Source organism: Bubalus kerabau, chromosome 8, assembly GCF_029407905.1.
Source record: "Bubalus kerabau isolate K-KA32 ecotype Philippines breed swamp buffalo chromosome 8, PCC_UOA_SB_1v2, whole genome shotgun sequence".
Classification (NCBI taxonomy): domain Eukaryota; kingdom Metazoa; phylum Chordata; class Mammalia; order Artiodactyla; family Bovidae; genus Bubalus; species Bubalus kerabau.
This window is the reverse complement of record NC_073631.1, coordinates 85,978,388-86,004,643: the sequence shown is the minus strand read 5'-3', so window position 1 is coordinate 86,004,643 and position 26,256 is coordinate 85,978,388. Positions and strand designations below refer to the sequence as shown.

The following is a 26,256-nucleotide window of genomic DNA, read 5'->3' as shown; positions in this document are numbered from 1 at the left end:
ACTGTCTGTTTGCCCAGTGTTTGAAAAATTGTTACACAATAATGACATAATAGGGGAAAAAACACATATACACTGAGATAACCCAAATCCAAAAAGCAAGCAGAGAATTTCAATATCAACGGATGATTAAGGAAAGCTGACTCCTTCAGGGACCCTCTGTCACAAGTTCTTCCCGTCACAGCAGGTGCCTGTTCTCCGAAACACACAGGAGGTGATGATGATAAAGTAGACCACACTCGTGAGGAGGAGAAGGAGATAGGTGTAATAGGCAGAGGTGTTCATGAGCTGCAGCTGCAGGGTATCTAGGAGAAATCATTTGATTAGTTACCTGTTCTGTTGAAAGGTCAGTACACAGTAATGGGAGGAGGCCATAATTATTTCTGATGACCTACTGTGAAGTGTTACCCCTGCACCACCAAACGCCAAAGAAAACAAGTACAAGCACCATGAACACCACTGCCAGGACAATTCAGAATCCAGTTGGCAATTCAAGTCAATCAACAACCTCAGCTAAATTCACTAGACTCTTCCAAAATATTAAAAAAAAAAAAAAGTTGTGTTTTTAAAGAATGAGTCCAAAAGGAAAAATATTTGTGATAAATAGCATTTAGCATTTTTTGCCCCCCTCCCACATCGCTGAGTAATAATAACAGGTTATATTCATTAATGACTAATCAAACACTTATTTTGAGAGCTTTGCATGTAAAATTCCACTCTTATTTAAGCTTTAAGATAACCTATGAAATTATTGTGCTTCCCTATTCAGAAAATGAAGATCATGGCATCTGGTCCCACCACTTCATGGGAAATAGATGGGGAAACAGTGGAAACAGTGTCAGACTTTATTTTTTTGGGCTCCAAATTCACTGCAGATAGTGACTGTAGCCATGAAATTAAAAGACACTTACTCCTTGGAAGGAAAGTTATGACCAACCTAGATAGCATATTTAAAAGCAGAGACATTACTTTGCCAACAAAGGTCGGTCTAGTCAAGGCTATGGTTTTTCCAGTGGTCATGTATGGATGTGAGAGTTGGACTATGAAGAAGGCTGAGCGCCAAAGAATTGATGCTTTTGAACTGTGGCGTTGGAGAAGACGCTTGAGAGTCCCTTGGACTGCAAGGAGATCCAACCAGTCCATTCTGAAGGAGATCAGCCCTGGGATTTCTTTGGAAGGAATGATGCTAAAGCTGAAACTCTAGTATTTTGGCCACCTCATGCGAAGAGTTGACTCATTGGAAAAGAGTCTGATGCTGGGAGGGATTGGGGGCAGGAGGAGAAGGGGACAACAGAGGATGAGATGGCTGGATGGCATCACTGACTTGATGGACATGAGTCTGAGTGAACTCTGGGAGTTGGTAATGGACAGGGAGGCCTGGCGTGCTGCAATTCATGGGGTCGCAAAGAGTCGGACACGATTGAGCGACTGAACTGAACTGAATGGCTCAGATGGTAAAGAATCCACCCGCAATGCAGGAAACCTGGGTTCAATCCCTGGGTTGGGAAGATCCCCTGGAGGAGGGCATGGCAACCCACTCCACTATTCTTGCCTGGAGAATCCCAATGGAGAGAGGAACCTGTTGGACTACAGTCCATGGGGTCACAAAGAGTTGAAACATAACTGAGTGACTAAGCACAGCAGAGCATGAGATTATTAGTTTCAATCACATTTTACAAGTAAACTGAGCACAGAGAAAAATAATTGGCCTGAGGTCACACATTTAGAAAGTACCAGAAACCACATTTCAATCCCAGCAACATGACTTTGAAGAACACATTCTTAGCTGCTCTGTAATCCTGCAACTCTGTGTGCAATTGACACACCAGACATCAAAGTTAAGCATAAATATCAAATTGAATTGCTTATTTGTGAGGATCTGAGCCATTATATGTTGTGTATAAATGAGGTTCCTAAGAAGGATACAAGTCATGGAAATCTGGTTGTGATATAGTGTAGTGGGCAGAAGGTTTTGGTAAAGAGGATATTTTATTAAATGGAAGAAGGTCTTTAGTCCAAAATTCCTGAAACATCAGGAGCTCATGCCTCACTCACCTGTCTGTCTTGAATGTCTAACAACATGGCTGTGATGTTATAGGATAATTGCACTTATGTGTCTCTGAAGTTTTGCAAGAAATATATGCTGTCAAAAAACAATTAACAGCACTAATGATGGGCCTGACTTGGCTACTCATTGAGTTTCTTCCTGTGGAAATTTCTCTTTCCCACACTTCATCTTCATAGAATTGGAACTCCAGAGTCACTAGCATTTGGTATGGAAAGGATCTCAGGAGGTGACCTGCTCATAACTAACTCCCCTCAGTCAGGTCAGGTATTAGCTGAATTCTGGGTCCTCTGGTACTTGGAATGGAGGAGGGATCAGCAGGGCTAGAGCCAGAGATTCTAAATGCACTTGGAACCTTCATGAAGGGAGAAGGGGCCACCAACTAGTACTGATTCTGTGCCAGCTAAATGGATACCCTATCGGAGACACTCCACATATGTGATCTTATATCTCCAGTAACTGAGTTCAGTCTATTATTGTTTCCAGCTGGCATATGAGGGCAGTATTTCTCAGAAATGTAAGTAGTTTACCCATTTTTCATGAAGCTAATAATAAAAGAATTTGGGACTGTGATATTCGGAAGCCCATGCACTTAACACCCCTGCCCATGGGTTCATCCTGTCTCAGGACCTTGGCTTTGGGAGTCTTGCTCTATGTCTACCTCTTAGAAGAGGAATAGAGAACTGAGTAAGTTGTGTGAACCATTGATTCAGATGGACTAAGTTGAATCCCCAGATCTAGCTGTGTGACTTTGTACAAAGGACTGAACTAATTTTGTCACATTGCCCTGATTGCAAAATGTTGGGAAAATATTGTACCACCTCATAGGAGTGGTTATGAGGAGAAAACAGAGTATACGTGAAAGATATAGCAATACACTTTGTGTATATCAAGCTCTCAGTGTCAGTTCATGTATTAGATGCAAACACGGGCTAAAACTCAAATGTCTAGAAGCAACTTGTAATCACATTTCTCTAGTCACTACAAACAAAAGCTACGCAACTGAGTGAAGCCCACAGTTGAAGTAATTCAGAACCTATCACTACATCCTCAAAACTCCAAAACCAACATTTACTGTACTAAGATGACTCTTAGGGAATGATGGAATTACTTAAAATATGATACCATCCATTCTACAATATCCAGACTTTCTGGCTTTCTATCTTAAACCAAAGAAGTACAAAAGTTAAGTTTATTTAGAGGGGAAAAGTGCTATAACATGACACAAAGGCAAAACTTACTGCTTTCATCTTTCAGACACACTTTTGTAGAATTATTATCAGCAGTGACTTCTAGAAGAAAGGAGAGCAAGTATTAATCAATTGTATTGTCAATTGTTCTTATCTATTATTAGACATTGGCACATATATGATTAAGTATATGTGTGTTAATATATATGTATATATAAGGTAAAATTTGCTAGCACAAATAGGGGAGATACTCTGATTAAATGTATGAACTCCACAATTCCAGGAATAGTTGCTTTTTCCTACCATTAAGCAGGGAAGTTCAAGAGGTAATTTGGTCAGGAGGGAAAAAGTGCTGTAGGATTTCATAAAGGCAAACAAAAGCAAAAACTTACCACTTTCATCTTTCAGACAAGCTTTTTTAGAACCAGTACCGGTAACTTCTAGAAACAATGGAAGCAAGTATTAATCGTCTGTCCTTGCCCATTATTTTACAATGTGTACATATGTATGTAAAATGTGTGTGTCTGTTATATATAAATATATATATATGTATATAATCTGCTGACAGTGAGACAGTAGAGATAGTCATTAAAACTATGACAATAAGCCCCACAATTCCAGATAATTCGTCTTTTGTACTTTTAGCCAGAGAAGTTCAAAAGATAAATAGATTAGAAAGGAAATAAAAGACTATAGCAGGACATAAAGGCAATCATCTACAAAAACTTACTGCTTTCATGGTTTAAACAGTCACTGGGAGACTCAGTGGTAGGGACAATTGAGCTGACAACTACAAGAAATGAAAAAAGTATTAGTCAATTATTTGTGCCCATTATTTGACATTGTATGTGTTTATACATGTGTTATTGTAATATATACATATATATGTATATATATAGATAATCTGCTGAGAGAGACAGTTATTAAAAATATGAGCCCTACAGTTCCAAAACTAGTTGGTCTGATTCCATGTAATTCATAGATTTCATTTGCATATAGTTTTCTACACATGGAAATGTTGAAGTTCATGAAGGCTACATTTTACCATAACTGGAGGGTAAATACCCAATGGCATCCTATTTTCCTTCTGTATTCATAGCTCCTAGCACTGTGCTTACCACAAAGTAGGTGTTGGAAAAATACTTGTTGCAAAGACAAGTAGTCAGGAAAAGTGGCTGCTCCATAACTTCAGCACCCACTGCCAAGATGAAGAATTGCTACCAAATAAAAGTCATTCAAAGCTAGAGTCCTCAAGGGAATCCCACGTTTGAAGGAGTTAGGCTAAGGCATATTTCCCATCAAGCAAAAGAAAGCGCTGAAGGTTTCCAAAGCACACACATCCTCACTATCCTTAGCTCATGGACATGATTTTTCTGTAGTTGTGGGGCTTATGGGCGTAACGAAAGCAATGTTAACAAGGTTAATAGCTGAGTGACTGTAACTGGGCCAGGCACTCGCTTAACACTTCACATGCATTATCTTCTTTAATCCCCCAGTGACACTGGAGTGATTTGTGTTTTGGAGGATTCCATGTTACAAAGGAGGAAATAAGAATTAGAGGGTAACTGGCGGAGAGTCGTATCAGTGATACCAGTGGTGGCAGAGACACCATTCAAAGGATGGTTGTTGGGGATTAAATGAGACAGAGCAAGTGGAGAGTACTCTAAAAATAAGCCTTAGAAAAAGAAATTAACCTATGCAAAGACAACAGAATTCCACCATTGTGGACATTAAAAACATTTTCTCTTCTAGAGATCTTAATCATTCTTAACAATGACCTTTTTATTACAGGAGCTCAGCATTTCTTTCCAGGGGTAAAAAAAATAGATCAAATCACATTTTTAGTTATCTGTCTTGATAAAACTTGAAGTGAGAATTTTATTCATGAGTAATGTCAAAGAAAAATACAACCATATTAGTACAAAATTTTTTTAAAAGATCATGGACTGTGGGATGGAGGAAAACAGTCACAGAAGTTGTTTGGTTTATTGCTTTTCTCCTGGATGGGTTCATGTCCACATGGATACAGTCTGGTATGTTTTTTATGCCCTCAACGAGATATTTTTTTCCCTATAATCTAAAACTTGGATTTGAGGTATGAATGCTTTGGAGTAAATCCCAAGAATGAAAATACAAGTAGAGTCATGTTTTGATGTTAAAGTATCCTCAAGAACTGACTTTAATAAGTCCCTTTCTTTCCTTATAATGATTTTATTCATTCAAAGGTAAATAGGGGCTTCCCCGGTGTCTCCGTGGTAAAGAATCTGCCTGCCAATGCAAGAAGCATGGGTTTGATCCCTGATCTGAGAGGATCCCACATACCATAGAGCAACTAAGCCCATGCGCCACAGCTATTGAGCCTGCACTCAAGAGCCTGGGAGCTGCAACTATGGAGCCCATGTGCCACAACCACTGAAGCCCACAAGCCCCAGAGCCCGTGCTCTGCAACAAGAGAAACCACTGCAGTGAGAAGCCCACGCACTGCAACTAGAGAAAAGCCCGTGCAGCAACGAAGAAACAGTGCAGCAAAATAGCGATGAAGACCTAGTGCAGCAAAATAGAAAATAAATAAATTTTTAAAATTATTAGAAGATAAACAAATTTCTTACTACCATGCATTGATTGAGGTAGAAACAATAAAGAAACAAAGTTTTGTAATAAACTTCATGTGTTTATGATAAGTTCAATTTCTCAGTAAAGGCTGGTTGAAAACTAGGACCAGATTAATTTTATTTCTCTTCAAAATCATTTCGTCAGTCTGTACTTCCATGTTATATTCTTAGCTTTTATCAAAAACACAAAGCTTCTAAGAAACAGCGTTAGAAATCTGCGGTAGAACGACATTAGCAGAAATGCCCTCATTAGTTTTCCTGCCGTTAGAACCACTTGCAAAGCATTGTTTCAGAAGTTGTGTCAGGTAAAACACATTATGAACTGGGGCTTCTCTCCAATATGGTCATTGTCACAGTGACTCATTTTTTCCTGACTACAAGAAAATTAAAACCTAGTAGGACAAGCAGAGCTGTGGTTACATTAGATGGCACTTAGCAAATTTGCTTCCTCTCTATTTATAAAGAGTAGAAATAACAATTTAGGGCTGTTTTTGTATTCTTACTTTTAATTAGTTTTAGGAAAGGATACAAATAGATTTGATGAATATGAGAATAAATATATCTATGTCATGCTTTGGAACGTTTTCTCTGGTGCTATTCTATTTGCTCTTCATCGCAGCCCCAGGACAAAGCCAAGGCAAGTGTTCAAACCTAATTTGATCAGTGGACAAACTGAGGATCAGGGAAGAGATAGGCTTGCTTCAGAAATCTGGACTTGTGCCCAGTAAAAGTCTATGTACATTTGATTAAGCACGTGGTTCCCACTGCTTAAAAAGGGCTTCCTAACCACAGGAAAGGCACAGCAATGATTCCTAATTAGGGACACTCTGGGGCGTTTGGTCTGCTAGGTGAATACTGAGGACTCTCAGTCCAGAGTCCTGTGAGTTACAGGATCACTGCCAGGGCCAATGCACTTCCAGCCCTCTGCCCAACATCTGCATCACACGGTCTCCTTTGGTACACCTTGCCCAAATCACAAGTAACCCTGAGTGATTAAGAGACAGGTGGTGTTGGAGAAGACTCTTGAGAGTCCCTTGGACTGCAAGGAGATCCAACCAGTCCATTCTGAAGGAGATCAGCCCTGGGATTTCTTTGGAAGGAATGATGCTGAAGCTGAAACTCCAGTACTTTGGCCACCTCATGCAAAGAGTTGACTCATTGGAAAAGACTCTGATGCTGAGAGGGATTGGGGGCAGGAGGAGAAGGGGACGACAGAGGATGAGATGGCTGGATGGCATCACTGACTCGATGGACATGAGTCTGAGCAAACTCCGGGAGTTGGTGATGGACAGGGAGGCCTGGCGTGCTGCGATTCATGGGGTCGCAAAGAGTCAGACACGACTGAGCGACTGATCTGATCTGATCTGATATTCTCTTGACTGTAGTACATCCTTCTGGGAGAGTAATTCACCTGAGTGTGTTCATCCACATTCCCTCTAGGCCTGGCACGTGCTAGGGCTACAATGAGAGTTTGTGAGAAGCATTTTCCAATGGCAAGAAATGCATTCTTTATGTAGAATGAGAATAAGTCTGTATACTTTAGCCTCACCCCATCTCTAATTACAAAATTTTAGCTTATCTTATGGTGATATGTAAAATACAAATTTCAAAAACCTAAAAACATAATAAAACCCCAGGAGTCTAATTATTCTACATTTTGTTGAACTGCAATCTGCCTCCATCATACAAACACCGTTTTATCATTTAATAATTCATTGTTGTGGAATTGTACCTTGCATAAAGCAGGATTAAAGTGACACTGACTTTATTTGCTGAGTAGAACATTCCCAAAAGATGCATACATGTTCTCATTTCCTGATCAGCCAAGGTCATCCACAGTGGAGATTTGTTATGTGCTAAGTTGGAGAAGGCAATGGCACCCCACTCCAGTACTCTTACCTGGAAAATCCCATGGGCGGAGGAGCCTGGTGGGCTTGCAGTCCATGGGGTCGTTAAGAGTCAGACACGACTGAGCAACTTCACTTTCACTTTTCACTTTCATGCATTGCAGAAGGAAATGGCAACCCACTCCAGTGTTCTTGCCTGGAGAATCCCAGGGATGGGGGAGCCTGGTGGGCTGCCGTCTATGGGGTCGCATAGAGTCGGACACGACTGAAGCGACTTAGCAGCAGCAGCAGCAAGTTGCTAGATATTTTCACAGATGTTGTTTCCTTAAATCCATACAACAACTTTAAGAAACATTACTATGATCTTAATATTTTGGAAGATGAAACCAAATCTGAAAAGGTTAAGTAACATTTTTTTTCATATTTATGTATCAAAGCCTGCTGCTGCTACTGCTGCTAAGTCGCTTCAGTCGTGTCCGACTCTGTGCGACCCCATAGATGGCCTCCTACCAGGCTCCCCCGTCCCTGGGATTCTCCAGGCAAGAACACTGGAGTGGGTTGCCATTTCCTTCTCCAATGCATGAAAGAGAAAAGTGAAAGTGAAGTCGCTCAGTCGTCTCTGACTCTTAGCAACCTCATGTACTGCAGCCCACCAGGCTCCTCCGTCCATGGGATTTTCCAGACAAGAGTACTGGAGTGGGGTGCCATTGCCTTCTCTGGTATCAAAGCCTATCCCACTTTAATTCTGTGGGAGAGACAGCAGAACATTTATGCTACCATTAAATAAAACATCATTTTATAAAGACATTTGTTTGTTTTTCATTAATGCTTAACAGAAAAAGTGGTGTATTTTATTTGAAAAACAGGGTTCTGTTTTATGTTTATTCACATACCTTCATTTATTGAAGGAAAAAGAATCTCTTGATTAATTCCTCCTATATTTCTCTCATGTTGGACGACACAGATATGTTCTTTTTCCATGGAGTTTTCAGTCACGGTCAGCCAGCTGAGCTTCATGTATGTGTCAGTAGTCTTCATGGTATTTCCCTGCTGGGATGGCAGAGCTTTGTTGCCATCCTTTTCTTTCCAATAAACCTTAATAATATCAGGGAAAAATTTCTCCAGAAGACAAAGGTATGTTCCAGTCTTACTGTGATTGATTTCAGCAATTGAAGGAAGAAAAATAGTGGGCTTGGGTGAAATGTCTGTAGCAAGGTTTCTATCTGTGGGGGGAAATAAAATATAATTAAAAAGAATCATTAGAGCAACACTAACATTTTGAGATTTGGAAAAACCTAGCAAGTAATAACAGAGAAGGCAATGGCACCCCACTCCAGTACTCTTGCCTGGAAAATCCCATGGACAGAAGAGCCTGGTAGGCTACAGTCCATGGGGTCGCTCAGAGTCAGACTCGACTGAAGTGACTTAGCAGCAGCAGCAGCAGCAGCAAGTAATAAGGCTTCCCAGGTAGCCCAGTGGAAAAGAATCCACTGCCAATGCAGGAGACACAAGAGATGTGGATTCAGTTCCCGGGTTGGAAAGATCCCCTGGAGAAGGAAATGGCAACCCACTCCAGTACTCTTGCCTGGAAAATTTCATGGACAGAGGGGCCTGGCAGGCTACAGTCCATGGGGTAGCAAAGAGTCTGACACAAGTGAATGACTGAGAGCAGCACAGCGAGTGGTAAAAGAAAGGCATCATTGAACCAGTGCTCACGGTGGCCTTTCATCCACAATAGATTGTCAGATGCGTATTATTGTTCTTATCTTTGATGGAAAGAAAAGTTCAAGACTTCATGTAACTTGCCCAAAGTCACAGCTGTTGAGTAGTAAAGCTAGATTATACCTTGACCTTCATTTTTCTCCATTTGTAAAGATGGTGTATGACTATTAAATACCCCATGTAAACACTCCATATCAAGGCTTCCAAAATTCATGAATACATTTACTGTTTTGTCAGCTTATTTTTTTTGTTTGTTTTTTGACCATACTATGCAACATGCCGTATCTTAGTTCCTGCACCATGGATTGAACCTGTGCCTCCTACAGTAGAAGTGCGAAGTCCCAACCGCTGGACTGCCAGGGAAATCCTGATTTTAAAAAAAAAAAAAATTCTCTTTTGCTCTATCACAGTGGAGCCTCTTTTGGAGTAAATGGGTGGGTTGTGGGAATGGGAATGGAGAAGGAGATCAGGTAACTCTGTTGGTTTCTCTATCTGTGAGATTCTTTGATGCCTTCTAAACTACTTTCCTTTCCCATCTTATCTTGTATTTTAACTTATGCTCTCTTTCGCCAAATGACACATTCTTATGTTCTGAAACTCGGTGGAAACTCATTCATTTAACTGATTCTGGGATGCACCATATTTGTTTTATTTCCTACAAAAATAAACACCCAGAGAAGTTTATCATTTTTAAAAAGTGATATGCAATTGCTTTTTAAAATGGACTCAGTGTCCACAGGTATGTGACAATGTATGAAGTTAACTTTTCTCTCCAAATGTGGGTCTCATGCCCAATTCTTAAGTGCTGGAATTCTCTTTATTTTTAATTCTATATAACCTCTCAATTTTATATCTGAACCACTCCAGATTTTTTAGTAGAGCAGTACATTATTTACAGTGCCTTGAATGTGGAAGCAAAATAGCTATATTTCTAAAACTTCTATTTAAAATGTACAATTAATCCCAAACTCCTAATTTGGGATTAACAGATAGCACAATACTATATATAAAATAGATAAAACAATAAGGACCTACTATATAGCACAGGGAACTATATCCAATATCTTGTAATAACCTTGTAATAATAGAAAGAACCTGAAAAAGACTATACACACACAGATGCACACACACACACACACACACACACACACATGTATAAATGAATCATTCTGCTGTACACCTGAAACTCACACAATGTAGTAAATCAACTATACTTCCATTTTTAAAAAAAGTATTATTTTCAGAAGAGCTTCCGCGTGGCTCAGCGGTAAAGAATTCATCTGCAATGCAGCAGATGCAGGAAAAGTAGGTGAGATTCCTGGGTTGGGAAGATCCCCTAGAGGAGAAAGTGGCAACCCACTCCAGTATTATTGCCTGGAGCATCCCATGGACAGAGGAGCCTGGTGGGCAACAGTTCATGGGTCACAATGAGTCAGACATAACTGAAGCAACTGAGCACACCTTATGTTCAGAAATGCTCTTACACTAAACTTACCAAGTAATGCATTTATCAGAATTTTGTCTCAATTCAGAAAGTTCACCAAAAGCACATTTTATTTTGGAATTTCATCTAAATTCAGGAATAATATACAATATTTTGACTCTCATTTGAACCTACCGTATAAGGCTGCTGAACTGCTTTGGAGCACCACTATTTGCTCTTTTCCGCCTACTGAATAGAGTGTATATCCCAACCAGGAATTGAGTCTGTGTCCCCAGCACTAGAAGGTGGAATCTTAACCACTGACCCACCAGGGAAGCCCCTCATTGGGAAACATCTTAAGAAAAGAAAAATTGGACTTCTCACATGAGAAGAAAAGAATTATTCAGAATTTCTGCCTGTGCAGCAAAGCTCCTGATTTTTCTACTAAATCAGTAAACACACGGTGTTGATTTTTTACTGATGCTTTAAATATAGTTGGCTCTTAATGTGTTTATTTTAATGTTATGCATCTTCCTTTTAGAACAAGTAGTACTTTATTCATTATCATAGCAAGACACTGTGTATTTCTCCAACCATATACTATGCTGACATTTACGTGTTCTCTTTTTTTTCTTCTCCCTTTTCCTTTATAAATTAGATAATTAGAACTATTTCATTTTTAAATAGCAGTTTCAAATTCATGATATGTCCCTCTATATTTGACTTCACTTCTTGATCACTTTCTTTATAAATTAAAACTTTTTTTCTGATAAATATGAGCATGAAGCCCAAACTTATTGACTATATATTTTAGAGCCAATAAATATTGTTGTTAGAAATGATACCAAGTAAGCTAAAGGATTAAGATTTAAACCACATAGAACAACAAGACATATTAAAAAAAATACATTTTAATCTAATTTTTCTTGCTAAGTAGACAAGAACCTGCTAAAGAGAGACAAATCCCCCCGAATTCAATTCTGTGTGTGTGTGAGTGGACAGTAAGATAACTTTTCATCTGAGGAGTCAGAAGTACAGCTGCATTCTCTGGAGAATGTCAGTGCTGTCAACAGTTCTGCAAAAAACTCTCCCTCCTGGAGGCCATTTTCACTTTACATTTGAATAAACACCTATCCAGCACCTGTGAGGTGTTAGCCAATGTGCTAAGTACTTTATTCACATTATCTCATTCAATTCTCCTACTACCCTGCTGAATATACACTGTTATCCTATTTTTATGGATTAGGAGACTGAGGCCAGAGAATCACCCCCATGTTCACATAAGTAGTTAGTGGTGGGTCAGAAGCTCCAGGTCAGCCTGACTCGAAAGCCCATGTTTTTGAAAATACATCTTCAGCATCAGAAAAGGAAACCTGTCTACTCACAAAACTTAGCTGTAATGACAAACTTCAGCCTTGGGCCAAACACTTTCATGACTATTACATATAATACATTATTGTTTAGTTGCTAAGTCGTGTCCCACTCTTGCGACTCCATGGACAGTACCCCTCCAGGCTCCTCTGTCTGTGGGATTTTCCAGGCAAGAATGCCACATGGGCCCTTTATTGAAGTCCACATGGATACAAAGCCAAATCCTATTACAATATTCGCACAGTGTTGTCTACACGCTTCTTTACTATCAGATCAGATCAGATCAGTTGCTCAGTCGTGTCCGACTCTTTGCGACCCCATGAATCGCAGCACGCCAGGCCTCCTTGTCCATCACCAACTCCCAGAGTTCACTCAAACTCACGTCCATCGAGTCAGTAATGCCATCCAGCCATCTCATCCTCTGTTGTCCTCTTCTCCTCCTGCCCCCGATCCCTCCCAGCATCAGAGTCTTTTCCAACTTGTAAAATCTCTCCTAAATCTAATCCCCAACCACATACCCATTTTTTGTGGCTTTCATTCTCATTTAATTGTTCCTCACTTTCCCTCTATTACCTTGGGAAAAAATTACATTCTCTGATACCTACCTGTGACAACAAGTTTTGTTCCAACGTTGAAGTTTTTTTTGTAATTATTACACAGTGATTCAGGCTGTATCAAAAACTTTAGACTAATTTAGCTTCACCGATTCCTTCAAATTCTAGTGGAATTATGATGGCCTGGAATTCAAGACACCAGGATTCAGGTCCTAGTTCATTTTGCTCCTAACAAGTTCTGGGGCTGAGCAAATCAAATAAGCTAAACCCTTAGATACTTCATTTATTTGTAAAAGATGTTATTACTGTTAAGTCAATTGAACATCCTTATCACAGTTGCAGTGAGATCAAAACAAAACAAGAACTAAAGAGTGATTTGAATAAAAATAATATGGAGATAAGATACTATAAAAATTACTGTATTATCATTATTATTAGCATTTTTATTTCTGATAATCGTGGTCCAACATGACATTTTAATAACATGGGACCAAATTTTGCATACCCTGATAGGAATTCAGTGTCTAGGGTTTGCAATTAGATTTGTAGCAACTAATGATTTGTTTGCTTTACTCTATGCTGTAATATGTCTAGACCTCTCAAAACCATCATCACAGCTTTTCATATACCCAATTAATATGCAATCATTTGTTTATTCTTATTTGCTGTATTTCCACATTTAAGAAAGCCAAAGAGAACATTGGCTGAAGCAGGCAGTACATGGAACTTCTTCACTGGCATTGTCCAAAATAAATGGCATTTTTTTCCCCCATTAACAGCACATCTACTGGCATTCCAAGCTTTTACCTGAAATTTCAGCCTCAAACTGACTTCTACCTAATTTATGCCCAGAGTTCAACTTGCAACTCTGGGCACTGAACCTTAAGACAGAATGACTAAGAGAAATGGCCTGGTCCAAATAAAGATGTCCAGTACTCAAATCCTCCTATTGTCTCCTTGGATCACTAAAATGTTACCTGCCTTCCTGCTAAGGGTCACCATCTGTGGATGACATTAAATGTTAGAGGACATAGCATCGATGTACTGGGAGTATGAATGTATTTATTTAAAGACCATTTCTTCCATTTTATAAAATGGAAGTTGAAGGCAATGTCCCCTTTTTATTTATTTATTTTGCAATGTCCACTTTTTACTTCACTTTCCTCCTAAAGACTGCTGCATTGAAGTTCTTTTCTAATTTTGTGGAGGGAAAAGCATATCATATTTGAAAATTTGGTGTGTTTATCAGTTAACAAAAAGTATGTATTCCACTACATTTTTTTCTGCTTTCTTATTTCTTTTTCTTACTTGCTTCTTTTGTATTGAGATAGAACTAACACATATTCTGAGTATTTAATAAATGCATATTCAATATGACTTACATGATCTTTTGGGCATAAAGAGAGGTCATCTCAGTGCCATCATTAAAAGCAAAAGCATTGTTTTCACACATGAGTAGCAATACAAAGTATGTGCTATGACAACACTGTAGTTAATTGAAGGTCAGACTACAGAGAGTAAATATTCAAGATATAAAAACATGACAATGTTTCTAATATCATGTAATGGTCCAGTCCACTTACTTCAGAATAAACAAGTCTCTGTGTGAGTGTGAAAGTCATTCAGTCATGTCTGACTCTTTGCGACCCTATGGACTATGCAATCCATGGAATTCTCCAGGCCAGAATACTCAAGTGAGTAGCCTTTCCCTTCTCCAGGGTACCTTCCCAACCCAGGGATCGAACCCAGGTCTCTCGCATTGCAAGCAGATTCTTTACCAGCTGAGCCACAAGGGAATCCCTATTGGATCCCAAACTTTGCCAGTGGTAACTAGTCATGTGACTTACAGCATTTAAATGAACTTCTCTAAACCTCAGTTTCCTTATCTATGAAATGAGAATGAAAGGATTCCTGTTGAGGAAAAGATAAGGCATTTAAATACTTATCACGGTGCCTGGCCCTCAGTAAATATAGCTAATATTGACTAATATTAAAATTCTCTTTAATGGGATGGTTTCGAGGCCATTTCATCAGTCTTCCACCAAACAAAAGGTGTAGATTTTACAAGCAATAACTATTACATTGGGCTTCCCTGATGGTTGAGTGTTAAACAGTCTGCCTGCCAATGTAGGCAACATGAGTTCAATCCCTGAGTCAGGAAGATCCCCTGGAGAAAGAAATGGCAACCCATTCCAGTATTCTTGCCTGGGAAATCCCATGGACAAAAGAGTCTGGTGGGCTACAGTTCATGGGGTCACAAAGGAGCCAGACATGACTTAATGATTCAACAACAACAACAACTATTTAATCAATTAAGAAAGGAAACAAGTTCATCAAGGTGTCCTGCCTCTCTGCAGCCATAGATCATAGAACATAGGTCCCCATTAAGCCAGAATTTCAAACACTTTTCCACTAGAATAGAAATGGTTTGTTTGAGTGTTATCCTTGTTCTATCTGTCACGTTCACACTTTTATCTCAAGCATCCAGCACAGAAACAATTCAATAAATATTTGCTGAGAGAATGAAAGAGCAAATGATGATATGTAACCATGCACACCATTTTCAAGGACTTTGGAGCTGAAATGACTCAAGCTGACAAACTTGTCCATATCCAAGAAACTTATGGCTGATTCATGTTGAGGTTTGACAGAAAACAACAAAATTCTGTAAAACAATTATCCTTCAGTTAAAAAAATTAATTAATTTAAAAAAGAGATGCAATAGCTCAAGTTTTAAAGACTATCAGCCTACCTCTAAGAAGCTAGAGTAATAAGAAGTGAGATTTATCAAAGTTCTATAGTCATTTACTGTAGAAGCTTTTTGCACTGCTATTAGGGATGAGGTGAAAATCTATATTTGTTTTGCAAGTTATTAGGAGAATGGAGCAGATTTATCTCAAACTCTCGAGAAGAGCTAATTAAAAGAAGAGTAACTCACTTAATAGACCATCTTCAAGAAAAGGAACCTGAGCCAAAAACTTACACTAACATAATAAGCAACATGATAATGGTATAAGAATATTGAAATATAAATGAAACAATAAAACTGAGTCCTTGGAATATTTTATTATCTAGCCTGATCCTATTCTGCGTGTGTGTGTGTGTTTTCTAGAAGAAAAATTTCAACTGTTTACAAGCAGGAAAAATAAACCATTTCCAAAGTAGTTTAGTTTCCATATACAGAGACCAGTAGCTGAAAAATTGCTGTTTGTATTCTGAGACCAAGAATGTGGCAGTCAGATAAGGAGGAATCCTAAATTGCTTTTCTCTAAAAACCATCAGTCAGAAATTTCTTGGCTATCCAGGGGTTAGGATTTCGCACTTTCACTACCATGGGCTTGGGTTCGATCTCTGATCAGGGATCTAAGATCCCGCAAGCCCCCAAAATAAAATAAAATGAAAAGCATCTGTTAGTCTTTCATGACCAAGGTAAAAAATGGAAAGAAGATACTTACCATGGGGAGCTATTATGAGCTTAATTCCTTTTCCAAATATCTTCTTTCATTCTGAGCCATTACCCTGGTTGAAGCTCCTACAATAATCTCAGCCTTCACCTACCTTTATGACATGACTAGCAGTTGAAAACTTTGTACTGGCAATTTTATTCTCTGGGTTCTTTTGAAAGTCCTTGAACATAGGTTTTGTGGTATTTGATGTTTTATTAGTTTTCCTCAGATAAATGGACCCAAATATCTGCTTTCCACAGAGGAGAAATCATTGAAAACACTGATAATACATGAAAAGTGTAAAAGCAGGAAAAGAACACATCATTGCATCAAACAGTTAACTACTGGCCTTTCTAAATTTCCAGGAATAGTATTCAAAGAATTAAGACTTTTTTTTTTTCCAGGTGTTCAGCTCTGTTGAAACAGCTCAGAGTTTACATCAAAGGAAAGACCCTTCTGTTCCCACAAACACCAGGGCTGCTCTGTTAGCAATTTAGGAATGTATTTCTGAAAAGAAGAAACTCTTCAGTAACTGAAAATGCAAATATGCCAACACAAGTGTACTTAAGAAATGTGAACAAAGGTCTCCATTGTTGAATAACGTAATTCTTTACCAGGGCAATGCAAGATGAGAAAATATGTCCTATGACGACTTACTATTTTTCCTAGAATAAAGGAAGAAATTTGTAGAATTCTATCTGCTTTACGATTAGATTCCTTACTAAAACTAAAACTTGAAATATATTTCTCTGATATGTTGAAAGAAAACTCTTAGAGGCTGTTCTGTAATCTCAAGCCACTCACCTTAGATCAGGAGGAGAAAGAAATAGCCACAAGCAACTGAATGCTTCTCTGAGCACATATGAACTGTCCAGCTGCCAGAATCCAGACAGGACAGGCCCTGAGATTCCCATGTCGGTGGCAGATCCACCCAGTCCTGGCCTGAGGCCCGTGAGCACTCAATGCCTCTGCCCTGAGGATGAAAGTAAGAAGAGATCATGGTGAGCAGCTGTCCACTCACAGCACCCAACACAATAGAAAAGGATGAGAGACCTGGATGAAAATCATATTTAGAAAGGAATCTTTTTTTAAGGGCTTACCTGGTAGATCACATGGTAAAGAATCTGCCTGTAATGCAGGAGACCTGGGTTCGATCCCTGGGTTGGGAAGATCTGGAGGAGGGAACAGCAACCCACTCCAGTATTCTTGCCTGGAGAATCCCCATGGAAAGAGGAGCCTGGCGGGCTACAGTCCATGGGGTTGCAGAGTTGGACATGACTGAGCGACTAAGCGCATCTCATCTCTTTTTTTAAATTGAAAATTCTGGGTTATTAGTACTTGGGGCTGACATATACTCTTTGCATCTATTATAGACATGAGTGATGCCCACTCATCTCCTTTTTGACATCTTGTCTTCTGTTTTTCCTTATTCTAAGACCATGAGCAGAATTTTGCGAAGCTTTAGGAGTTGTCTGTATTCCAAGACCCATGAGGGATTTAAGTAGTAAAATGTAAAAGAATAGGTAAACAGTTACAAAATCTTTGATTATATTTACAAAATAATACAAGACCATATGAATAAAACAGTACAGGATTTTATTAAAGGGCTGGAAAAAACCTGCATAAGTAGAGGGACATATCATATTCATGAAAGAAAAACTCCATATCATAAACATGCTAATCCTTCCTAAAATCACATAAATTTACTATAATTCCAATCCGAGTTAAGATAAACTTTATTTGTTGTTGTTGTATGTTGTAAGGATTGGGGTTGAGCTAATTATGTTGTAAGAATTTTGAAGCATAAATGAATCAAAAGTCCTACAGAAAACACTCCAAGCATATATTAATGTAAAAATATGATAAGGAATTTTTAAATTGTAGAGAAATGAGAGATTGTTTTAAAACTGGCTTTGAGCTACTGATCATTTGTTGGGAGAACAAAAAATAGCTCTTTATCAAATACTATATAAATGAGTTGCTCTTGTTCAGTTGTTAAGTCATGTTTGACTCTTTGCAACCCGGTGGACTATAGCACACCAGGCTCTTCTGACCTCCACTATCTCCCAGAGTTTGCTCAAACTCATGTACATCTAGAGTATTGCTATCTAAACATCTCATCCTTTGGTTCCCCCTGCTCCTTTTGTCTTCACTCTTTCCCAGCATCCGGTTCTTTCCCAATGAGTCAGCTCTTTGCATCAGGTGGCTGAAGTATTGGAGGTTCAGCTTCAGTATCAGTCCTTCCAATGAAGATTCAGGGTTGATTTCCTTTAGTATTGACTAGTTTGATCTCCTTGCTGTCCAAGTGACTCTCAAGTGTCTTCTCCAGCACCACAATTTGAAAGCATCAATTCTTGGGCACTCAACCTTATTTATGATCCAACTGTCACATCCATACATGACTACTAGAAAAATTGTACCTTTGACTATACAGATTTTGTTGGCAAAGTGATGTCTCTGCTTCTTAATACACTATCTGGGTTAGTCATAGTTTTCTTTCCAAGTAGCAAGTGTCTTTTAATTTCATGACTAAAGTGACAGTCTGCAGTGATTTTGGAATACAAAAAAAATAAATTCTGCCACTGCTTCCACTTTTTCTCCTTCTATTTGCCATGAAGTAATGGGACAAAATGCCATGATCTTCATTTTTTGAATGTTGAAAAAGCCAGCTTTTTCACTCTCCTCTTTCACCCTCATCAAGAGACTCTTCAGATTCTCTTCACTTTCTGTCATTAGAGTGGAATCATCTGCATATCTGAGGTTGTTGGCAATTCTCCCAGCAGTCTTGATTACAGCTTGTGCTTCATCCAGCCTGGCATTTCCCAGGATGTACTCTGCATAGAAGTTAAATAAGCAGGGTGACAATATACAGCCTTGACGTACTGCTTTTCCTATTTGGAAACAGTCTGTTGTTCCATGTCCAGTTCTAACTGTTGCTTCCTGACCTGAAGACCTACATAGACCTTTTAGAACTAACACCCAAAAAAGATGCCCTTTTCATTATAGGGGACTGGAATGCAAAAGTAGGAAGTCAAGAAACACCTGGAGTAACAGGCAAATTTGGCCTTGGAATACGGAATGAAGCAGGGCAAAGACTAATAGAGTTTTGCCAAGAAAATGCACTGGTCATAACAAACACCCTCTTCCAACAACACAAGAGAAGACTCTATACATGGACATCACCAGATGGTCAACACCGAAATCAGATTGATTATATTCTTTGCAGCCAAAGAATATAATAGGTTTCTCAAGAGGCAGGTCAGGTGCTCTGGTATTCCCATCACTTTGAGAATTTTCCACAGTTGTTCCATGTCCAGTTCTAACTCTTGCTTCTTGACTCGCATACAGGTTTCTCAGGAGACAGGTCTGGTATTCCCATCTCTTTGAGAATTTTCCACAGTTTGTTGTGATCCACACAAAGCATAGTCAATGAAGCAGAAGTAGACAGTTTGTTGTGATCCACACAAAGCATAGTCAATGAAGCAGATGTTTTTCTGGAATCCTCTTGCTTTCTTTATGACCTGAAGAATGTTGACAACTTGATCTCTGGTTCCTCTACCTTTTCTAAACCTAGCCTACACACCTGAAAGTATTAGGTTTATTTTAAAAAAGCATCTAGAAATGTGAAAGGTCTAGTGGTTTTCCCTACTTTCTTCAATTTAAGTCTGAATTTGGCAATAAGGAGTTCATGGTCTGAGCCATAGTTAGCTCTTGGTCGTGTTTTTGCTGACCATATAGAGCTTCTCCATCTTTGGCTGCAAAGAATGTAATCAATCTGATTTTGGTGTTGACCATCTGGAGATGTCCATGTATAGAGTCTTCTCTTGTGTTGTTGGAAGAGGGTGTTTGTTATGACCAGAGCATTTTCTTGGCAAAACTCTATTAGTCTTTGCCCTGCTTCATTCCATATTCCAAGGCCAAATTTGCCTGTTACTCCAGGTGTTTCTTGACTTCCTACTTTTGCATTCCAGTCCCCTATAATGAAAAGGGCATCTTTTTTGGGTGTTAGTTCTAAAAGGTCTTGTAGGTCTTCATAGAACCATTCAACTTCAGCTTCTTCAGCATTACTGGTTGGGGCATAGACTTGGATTACTGTGATATTGAATGGTTTGCCTTGGAAACGAACAGAGATCAATCTGTCGTTTTTGAGATTGCATCCAAGTACTGCATTTCGGACTCTTTTGTTGACCATGATGGCCACTCCATTTCTTCTGAGGGATTCCTGCCCGCAGTAGTAGATATAATGGTCATCTGAGTTAAATTCACCCATTCCAGTCCATTTCATTTTCCTGATTCCTAGAATGTCGACATTCACTCTTGCCATCTCTTGCTTGACCACTTCCAATTTGCCTTGATTCACGGACCTGACATTCCAGGTTCCTATGCAATATTGCTCTTTACAGAATCGGACCTTGCTTCTATCACCAGTCACATCCACAGCTGGGTATTGTTTTTGCTTTGGCTCCATCCCTTCATTCTTTCTGGAGTTATTTCTCCACTGATCTCCAGTAGCATATTGGGCACCTACTGACCTGGGGAGTTTCTCTTTCAGTATCCTATCATTTTGCCTTTTCATACTGTTCATGGGTTTCTCAAGGCAAGAATACTGAAGTGGTTTGCCATTCCCTTCTCCAGTGGACCACATTCTGTCAGATCTCTCCACCATGACCCGCCTGTCTTGGGTTGCTCCACAGGCCTGGCCTAGATCTGATAGATAGAGTGCCTGATGAACTATGGAATGAGGTTTGTGACATTGTATAGGAGACAGGGATCAAGACCATTCCCATGGAAAAGAAATGCAAAAAAGCAAAATGGCTGTCTGGGGAGGCCTTACAAATAGCTGTGAAAAGAAGAGAAGCAAAAAGCAAAGGAGAAAAGGAAAGATATAAGCATCTGAATGCAAAGTTCCAAAGAGTAGCAAGAAGAGATAAGAAAGCCTTCCTCAGTGATCAATGCAAAGAAATAGAGGAAAACAACAGAATGGGAAAGACTAGGGATCTTTTCAAGAAAATCAGAGATGCCAAATGAACATTTCATGCAAAGATGGGCTTGATAAAGGACAGAAATGGTATGGACCTAACAGAAGCAGAAGATATTAAGAAGAGATGGCAAGAATACACAGAAGAACTGTACAAAAAAGATCTTCACGACCCAGATAATCACGATGGTGTGATCACTGACCTAGAGCCAGACATCCTGGAATATGAAGTCAAATGGGCCTTAGAAAGCATCACTATGAACAAAGCTACTGGAGGTGATGGAATTCCAGTGGAGCTATTTCAAATCCGGAAAGATGATGCTGTGAAAGTGCTGCACTCAATATGCCAGCAAATTTGGAAAACTCAGCCATGGCCACAGGACTGGAAAAGGTCAGTTTTCATTCCAATCCCAAAGAAAGGCAATGTCAAAGAATGCTCAAACTACTGCACAATTGCCCTCATCTCACACGCTAGTAAAGTAATGCTCAAAATTCTCCAAGCCAGGCTTCAGCAATATGTGACCTGTGAACTTCCTGATGTTCAAGCTGGTTTTAGAAAAGGCAGAGGAATCAGAGATCAAATTGCCAACATCTGCTGGATCATGGAAAAAGCAAGAGAGTTCCAGAAAAACATCTATTTCTGCTTTATTGACTATGCCAAAGCCTTTGACTGTGTGGATCACAATAAACTGTGGGAAATTCTGAAAGAGATGGGAATACCAGACCACCTGATCTGCCTTTTGAGAAATTTGTATGCAGGTCAGGAAGCAACAGTGAGAACTGAACAACAGATTGGTTCCAAATAGGAAAAGGAGTTCGTCAAGGCTGTATACTGTCACCCTGTTTATTTAACTTATATGCAGAGTACATCATGAGAAACGCTGGACTGGAAGAAACACAAGCTGGAATCAAGATTGCCGGGAGAAATATCAATAACCTCAGACATGCAGATGACACCACCCTTATGGCAGAAAGTGAAGAGGAACTAAAAAGCCTCTTGATGAAAGTGAAACTGGAGAATGAAAAAGTTGGCTTAAAGCTCAACATTCAGAAAACGAAGATCATGGCATCTGGTCCCATCACTTCATGGGAAATAGATGGGGAAACAGTGGAAACAGTGTCAGACTTTATTTTTCTGGGCTCCAAAATCACTGCAGATGGTGACTGCAGCCATGAAATTAAAAGACGCTTACTCCTTGGAAGGAAAGTTATGACCAACCTAGATAGCATATTGAAAAGCAGAGACATTACTTTGCCAACAAAGGTTCGTCTAGTCAAGGCTATGGTTTTTCCTGTGGTCATGTATGGATGTGAGAATTGGACTGTGAAGAAGGCTGAGTGCCAAAGAATTGATGCTTTTGAACTGTGGTGTTGGAGAAGACTCTTGAAAGTCCCTTGGACTGCAAGGAGATCCAACCAGTCCATTCTGAAGGAGATCAGTCCTGGTTGTTCTTTGGAAGGAATGATGCTCAACCTGAAACTCCAGTAGTTTGGCCACCTCATGCAAAGAGTTGACTCATTGGAAAAGACTCTGATGCTGGGAGGGATTGGGGGCAGGAGGAGACGGGGATGACAGAGAATGAGATGGCTGGATGGCATCACTGACTCAATGGACGTGAGTCTCATTGAACTCCAAGAGTTGGTGATGGACGGGGAGGCCTGGAGTGCTGTGATTCTTGGGGTCGCAAAGGGTCGGACACGACTGAGCGAATGATCTGATCTGATCTGATCTGTGAAATGTGAGCTAGAAGGAACAAGTAGGAGACTGATTGGATCTTCGGGTAGAGAAACTTGTAATGAGAAGATGGAAAGAGACATCTTTGGCTTTCCAGGTGACTCAGCGGTAAAGAATCTACCTGCCAATGCAGGAGATGTGGGTTTGATCCCTGGGTTAGGAAGATCCCCTGGAGAAGGAAATGGCAATGCGTTCCAGTATTCTTGCCTGGGAAACCCCATGGGCAGAGGAACCTGGCAGGCTACAGTCCATGGGGTTGCAAAGAGTCGGACATGACTTAAGGATTAAACATTAGGAGACATCATTACTTAATATTTAATTTTTGATGATGTGGTGGGAAGTGTTCCTTCTTCCTCTTTGATATTTTTAGAATATTTTGAGACAGATGTTCTTTTATAAATATTAGGTTGAATTAATCTGAGAAGCTGTCTGGTCCTAGACTTTTGTTTTTGGAACGCTTTTGATTATTGATGCAGTTTCATTTCTGATGGTGTATTTATATTTTCTATTTCTTCCTGGTTAAGTGGAGAGATTTTACATTTCTAGGAATTTATCCATTTATTCTAGGTTGTTTTCTTGCATGGCAAATGATTATTTGCAGTAATGTCTTATTATCATTTGTATTTTGATGGTGTTAATTGCAATTTCTTCTATTTCAAGTCTAATTTTGTATGTTTGAGATTTTTCTTTTTTAGTTGATAAATTTGTTTTTTCAATTTGTCTTTTCAAATAACCAGTTCTTGATATCACTGATATTTTCTATTGTTCTTTTATGCTTTATATTATTTATATCTGCTCTGATCTTTACTATTCTTTCCTTCTTCTTACTTTTAGGTTAATTTGTTCTTCTTTTCTCTAGTTCTTTTAGGTGTTAGTTTAGGCTGTTTATTCAGGTTGTTCTTGTCTCCTGAGGTAGGCTTATATCACTATAAACCTTACTCTTAGAATTGCTTCTGCTGTGTGCCACAGATTTTTATGGTGTTCTTCTATTTTGGGGCTTCTCTGATAGCTCAGTTGGAAAAGAAGCCATCTGCAAAGCAGGAGACCCCGGTTCGATTGCTGAGTCAGGAAGATCCTCTGGAGAAGGGATAGGCTACCCACTCCAGTCTTCTTGGGCTTCCCTTGTGGTTCAGCTGGTAAAGAATCCACCCACACTGTAGGAGACCTGGGTTTGATCCCTGGTTTGGAAAGATCCCCTCGAGAAGGGAAAGACTACCCACTCCAGTATTCTGCCCTGGACAATTCCATGGACTGCATAGTCCATGGGGTAGCAAAGAGTTAGAAATGATTGAGCAACTTTTGCTTCACTCACTTCCATTTTTATTGTCTTCAAGTATTTTTTATTTTCTCTGATTTCTTTGGTCACACACAGGTTGTGTATAGCATATTTTTTATCCTACACGTGACTGTGATTGTGTTTCTTGTGCGTACATAGTAACTGCCATCTCTAATTGTGCCCTTGGAGAAACTGGCCTGTATAAGCAGATAGAGAGTGGAAGAGGAGGGAGAAAATGTGAGCATATAAAAAGATAAAAAAAAAAAAAAAAAAAAAAAAAAACAGTGGTGTAATGATGTATTTGTCAGTAACTGGGGAAGAAACTGGATCTCCATATTAAGATTGCTACCTTACCCCCCTACACAGAAATTGAAATCACAGCAGATCAAAGAAACGAATGTGCAGAACAAAATCTTACCACCACTGGAAAAATCTAAATTAAAATATATTGAATGCTTCAGACTGTCCTAAAGCTGCAAACAGTTAAGCCATGTGGTTGCTGATCAGTTCAAGTTCAGTTCAGTTGCTCAGTCATGTCCGACTCTTTGTGACCCCATGGACCGCAGCACGCCAGGCATCCCTGTCCATCACCAACTCCAAGAGCTTGCTGAGCAGTACAGCAAGTTAAAGTTGGTGCATTTACTAGCCAATCTCATCTTCCCTGCAGTCACAGAAGTGGAAGGACATGAAGCTTTGACTTGTGGTTGTGGGGTTATCATGAACAAATATGATGACCTGGGAGAGCAGCAGTGCCCAGGGGTGCAGTAAGAGAGGAGGGGCTTCTTGGTTGGGAGGAAGCTCACAAGCACTCCTCTAGAATGCACTCCTGTGTCAGGCTGGGACCTGGCCCATTTCAAAGGGAAACATACCACTTTATCTGTTACCAGACAGACCAGTTTTGGCTGTGGGCTGAACTTCAAAAGAAGGTGTAAGTAGAATATCATTGGTTGGCTTACCTAAAACAATAACTTTTTTCCTACACTTTCACTATGTTAGTCATGCCCTAGTTGGTTATATGAGGAAAATATCTATTTGTCCACAAGAGAGATCAGATACCAACTTGAGGTTTAAGAAGTCTCAAGTTTTCATTCCATCATTTCTTATTTTTCATATTCCTGAATAATAAAGATGCTCCATCCCCAGCCATTTTCTCTGGATAATGATGGAATTAATGATTCCATATTGTCTAGCCTTTCCATTTTGCTCTTCTAAATGTCTTTCCTAAGAGATCAATCCTAGATCCCCTCTTTGTTCTAAAGAAAAAATTATATGAACTCTATCAGTTCCTAGGAGAGTGAGGATATGCTGCCTGCTATATTGCTTGCTTACAGCCTGGGGATGAAGGTCTGTTTTCAGGAAAAACTATGGCTGTTGTGGAGAGGGAGGAGGTGGCTATAGAAGATAAAACTTCAGAAATGGGCATTGAGCTCAGGGTTTCTCTTTGTCCAGAGTAAAGAAAATCTGGGGGAAGAAGTGAGGCAGGGGTTGTTATCAGAGCTGCACTTGGCAGCCACAAGCAGAATTTCCAGTGCAGTGTACAGGAAGTCTGAACCGACGTGCTTATCCCAGACAGCACAGTAGTATATCCCGGAATCACTGTGTTCCAGATTTAGGATTGCAAACCTGTAGCTCCTTCCTGCACCTTTATAAACACTGTATTTTTCTTTATTGGTTCCTGATTCGAACTGAATCTTGGAGTAGTAGACATCATAGTAGAAAAGGCGTCGGGGAGCCATCCCCTCCTGTTGTTTGTAAAGGTGGATATACGTGGCATCTTGTGCAAGATCACAAGTGAAAGAAGCAGTCTCCCAAGTCTTGCCAGTGACTGACATCTGGGCCCCTTTTGCGTTGGAAGATACCTGAGTGACTGCAATGGGAAAAGCAACAAAAAATAATGATGACGAGGAAACACAAGTTTCTGAGTATGACCCTTCCCTGCCCCCACCAATGCCACAAAATACAGAAAAATCCACTGAGCATCCAGGCAACACACTTACCAAGAGCCAGGAAAACCAAAGGCAGCACTAGGGCCCACAACAT

At 39.7% G+C, this 26,256-nt stretch overlaps 1 gene segment (V, D, J or C); it reads right to left on the bottom strand.

Annotated features, from left to right (window-relative positions):
• LOC129659431 (T cell receptor gamma constant 2-like) lies at positions 1-26,256 on the bottom strand. The segment is given in 8 exon segments: positions 1-302; positions 3,304-3,354; positions 3,645-3,692; positions 3,983-4,042; positions 8,605-8,934; positions 12,833-12,896; positions 25,773-26,083; positions 26,214-26,256. Coding segments are annotated over 8 exon segments (1,050 nt in total).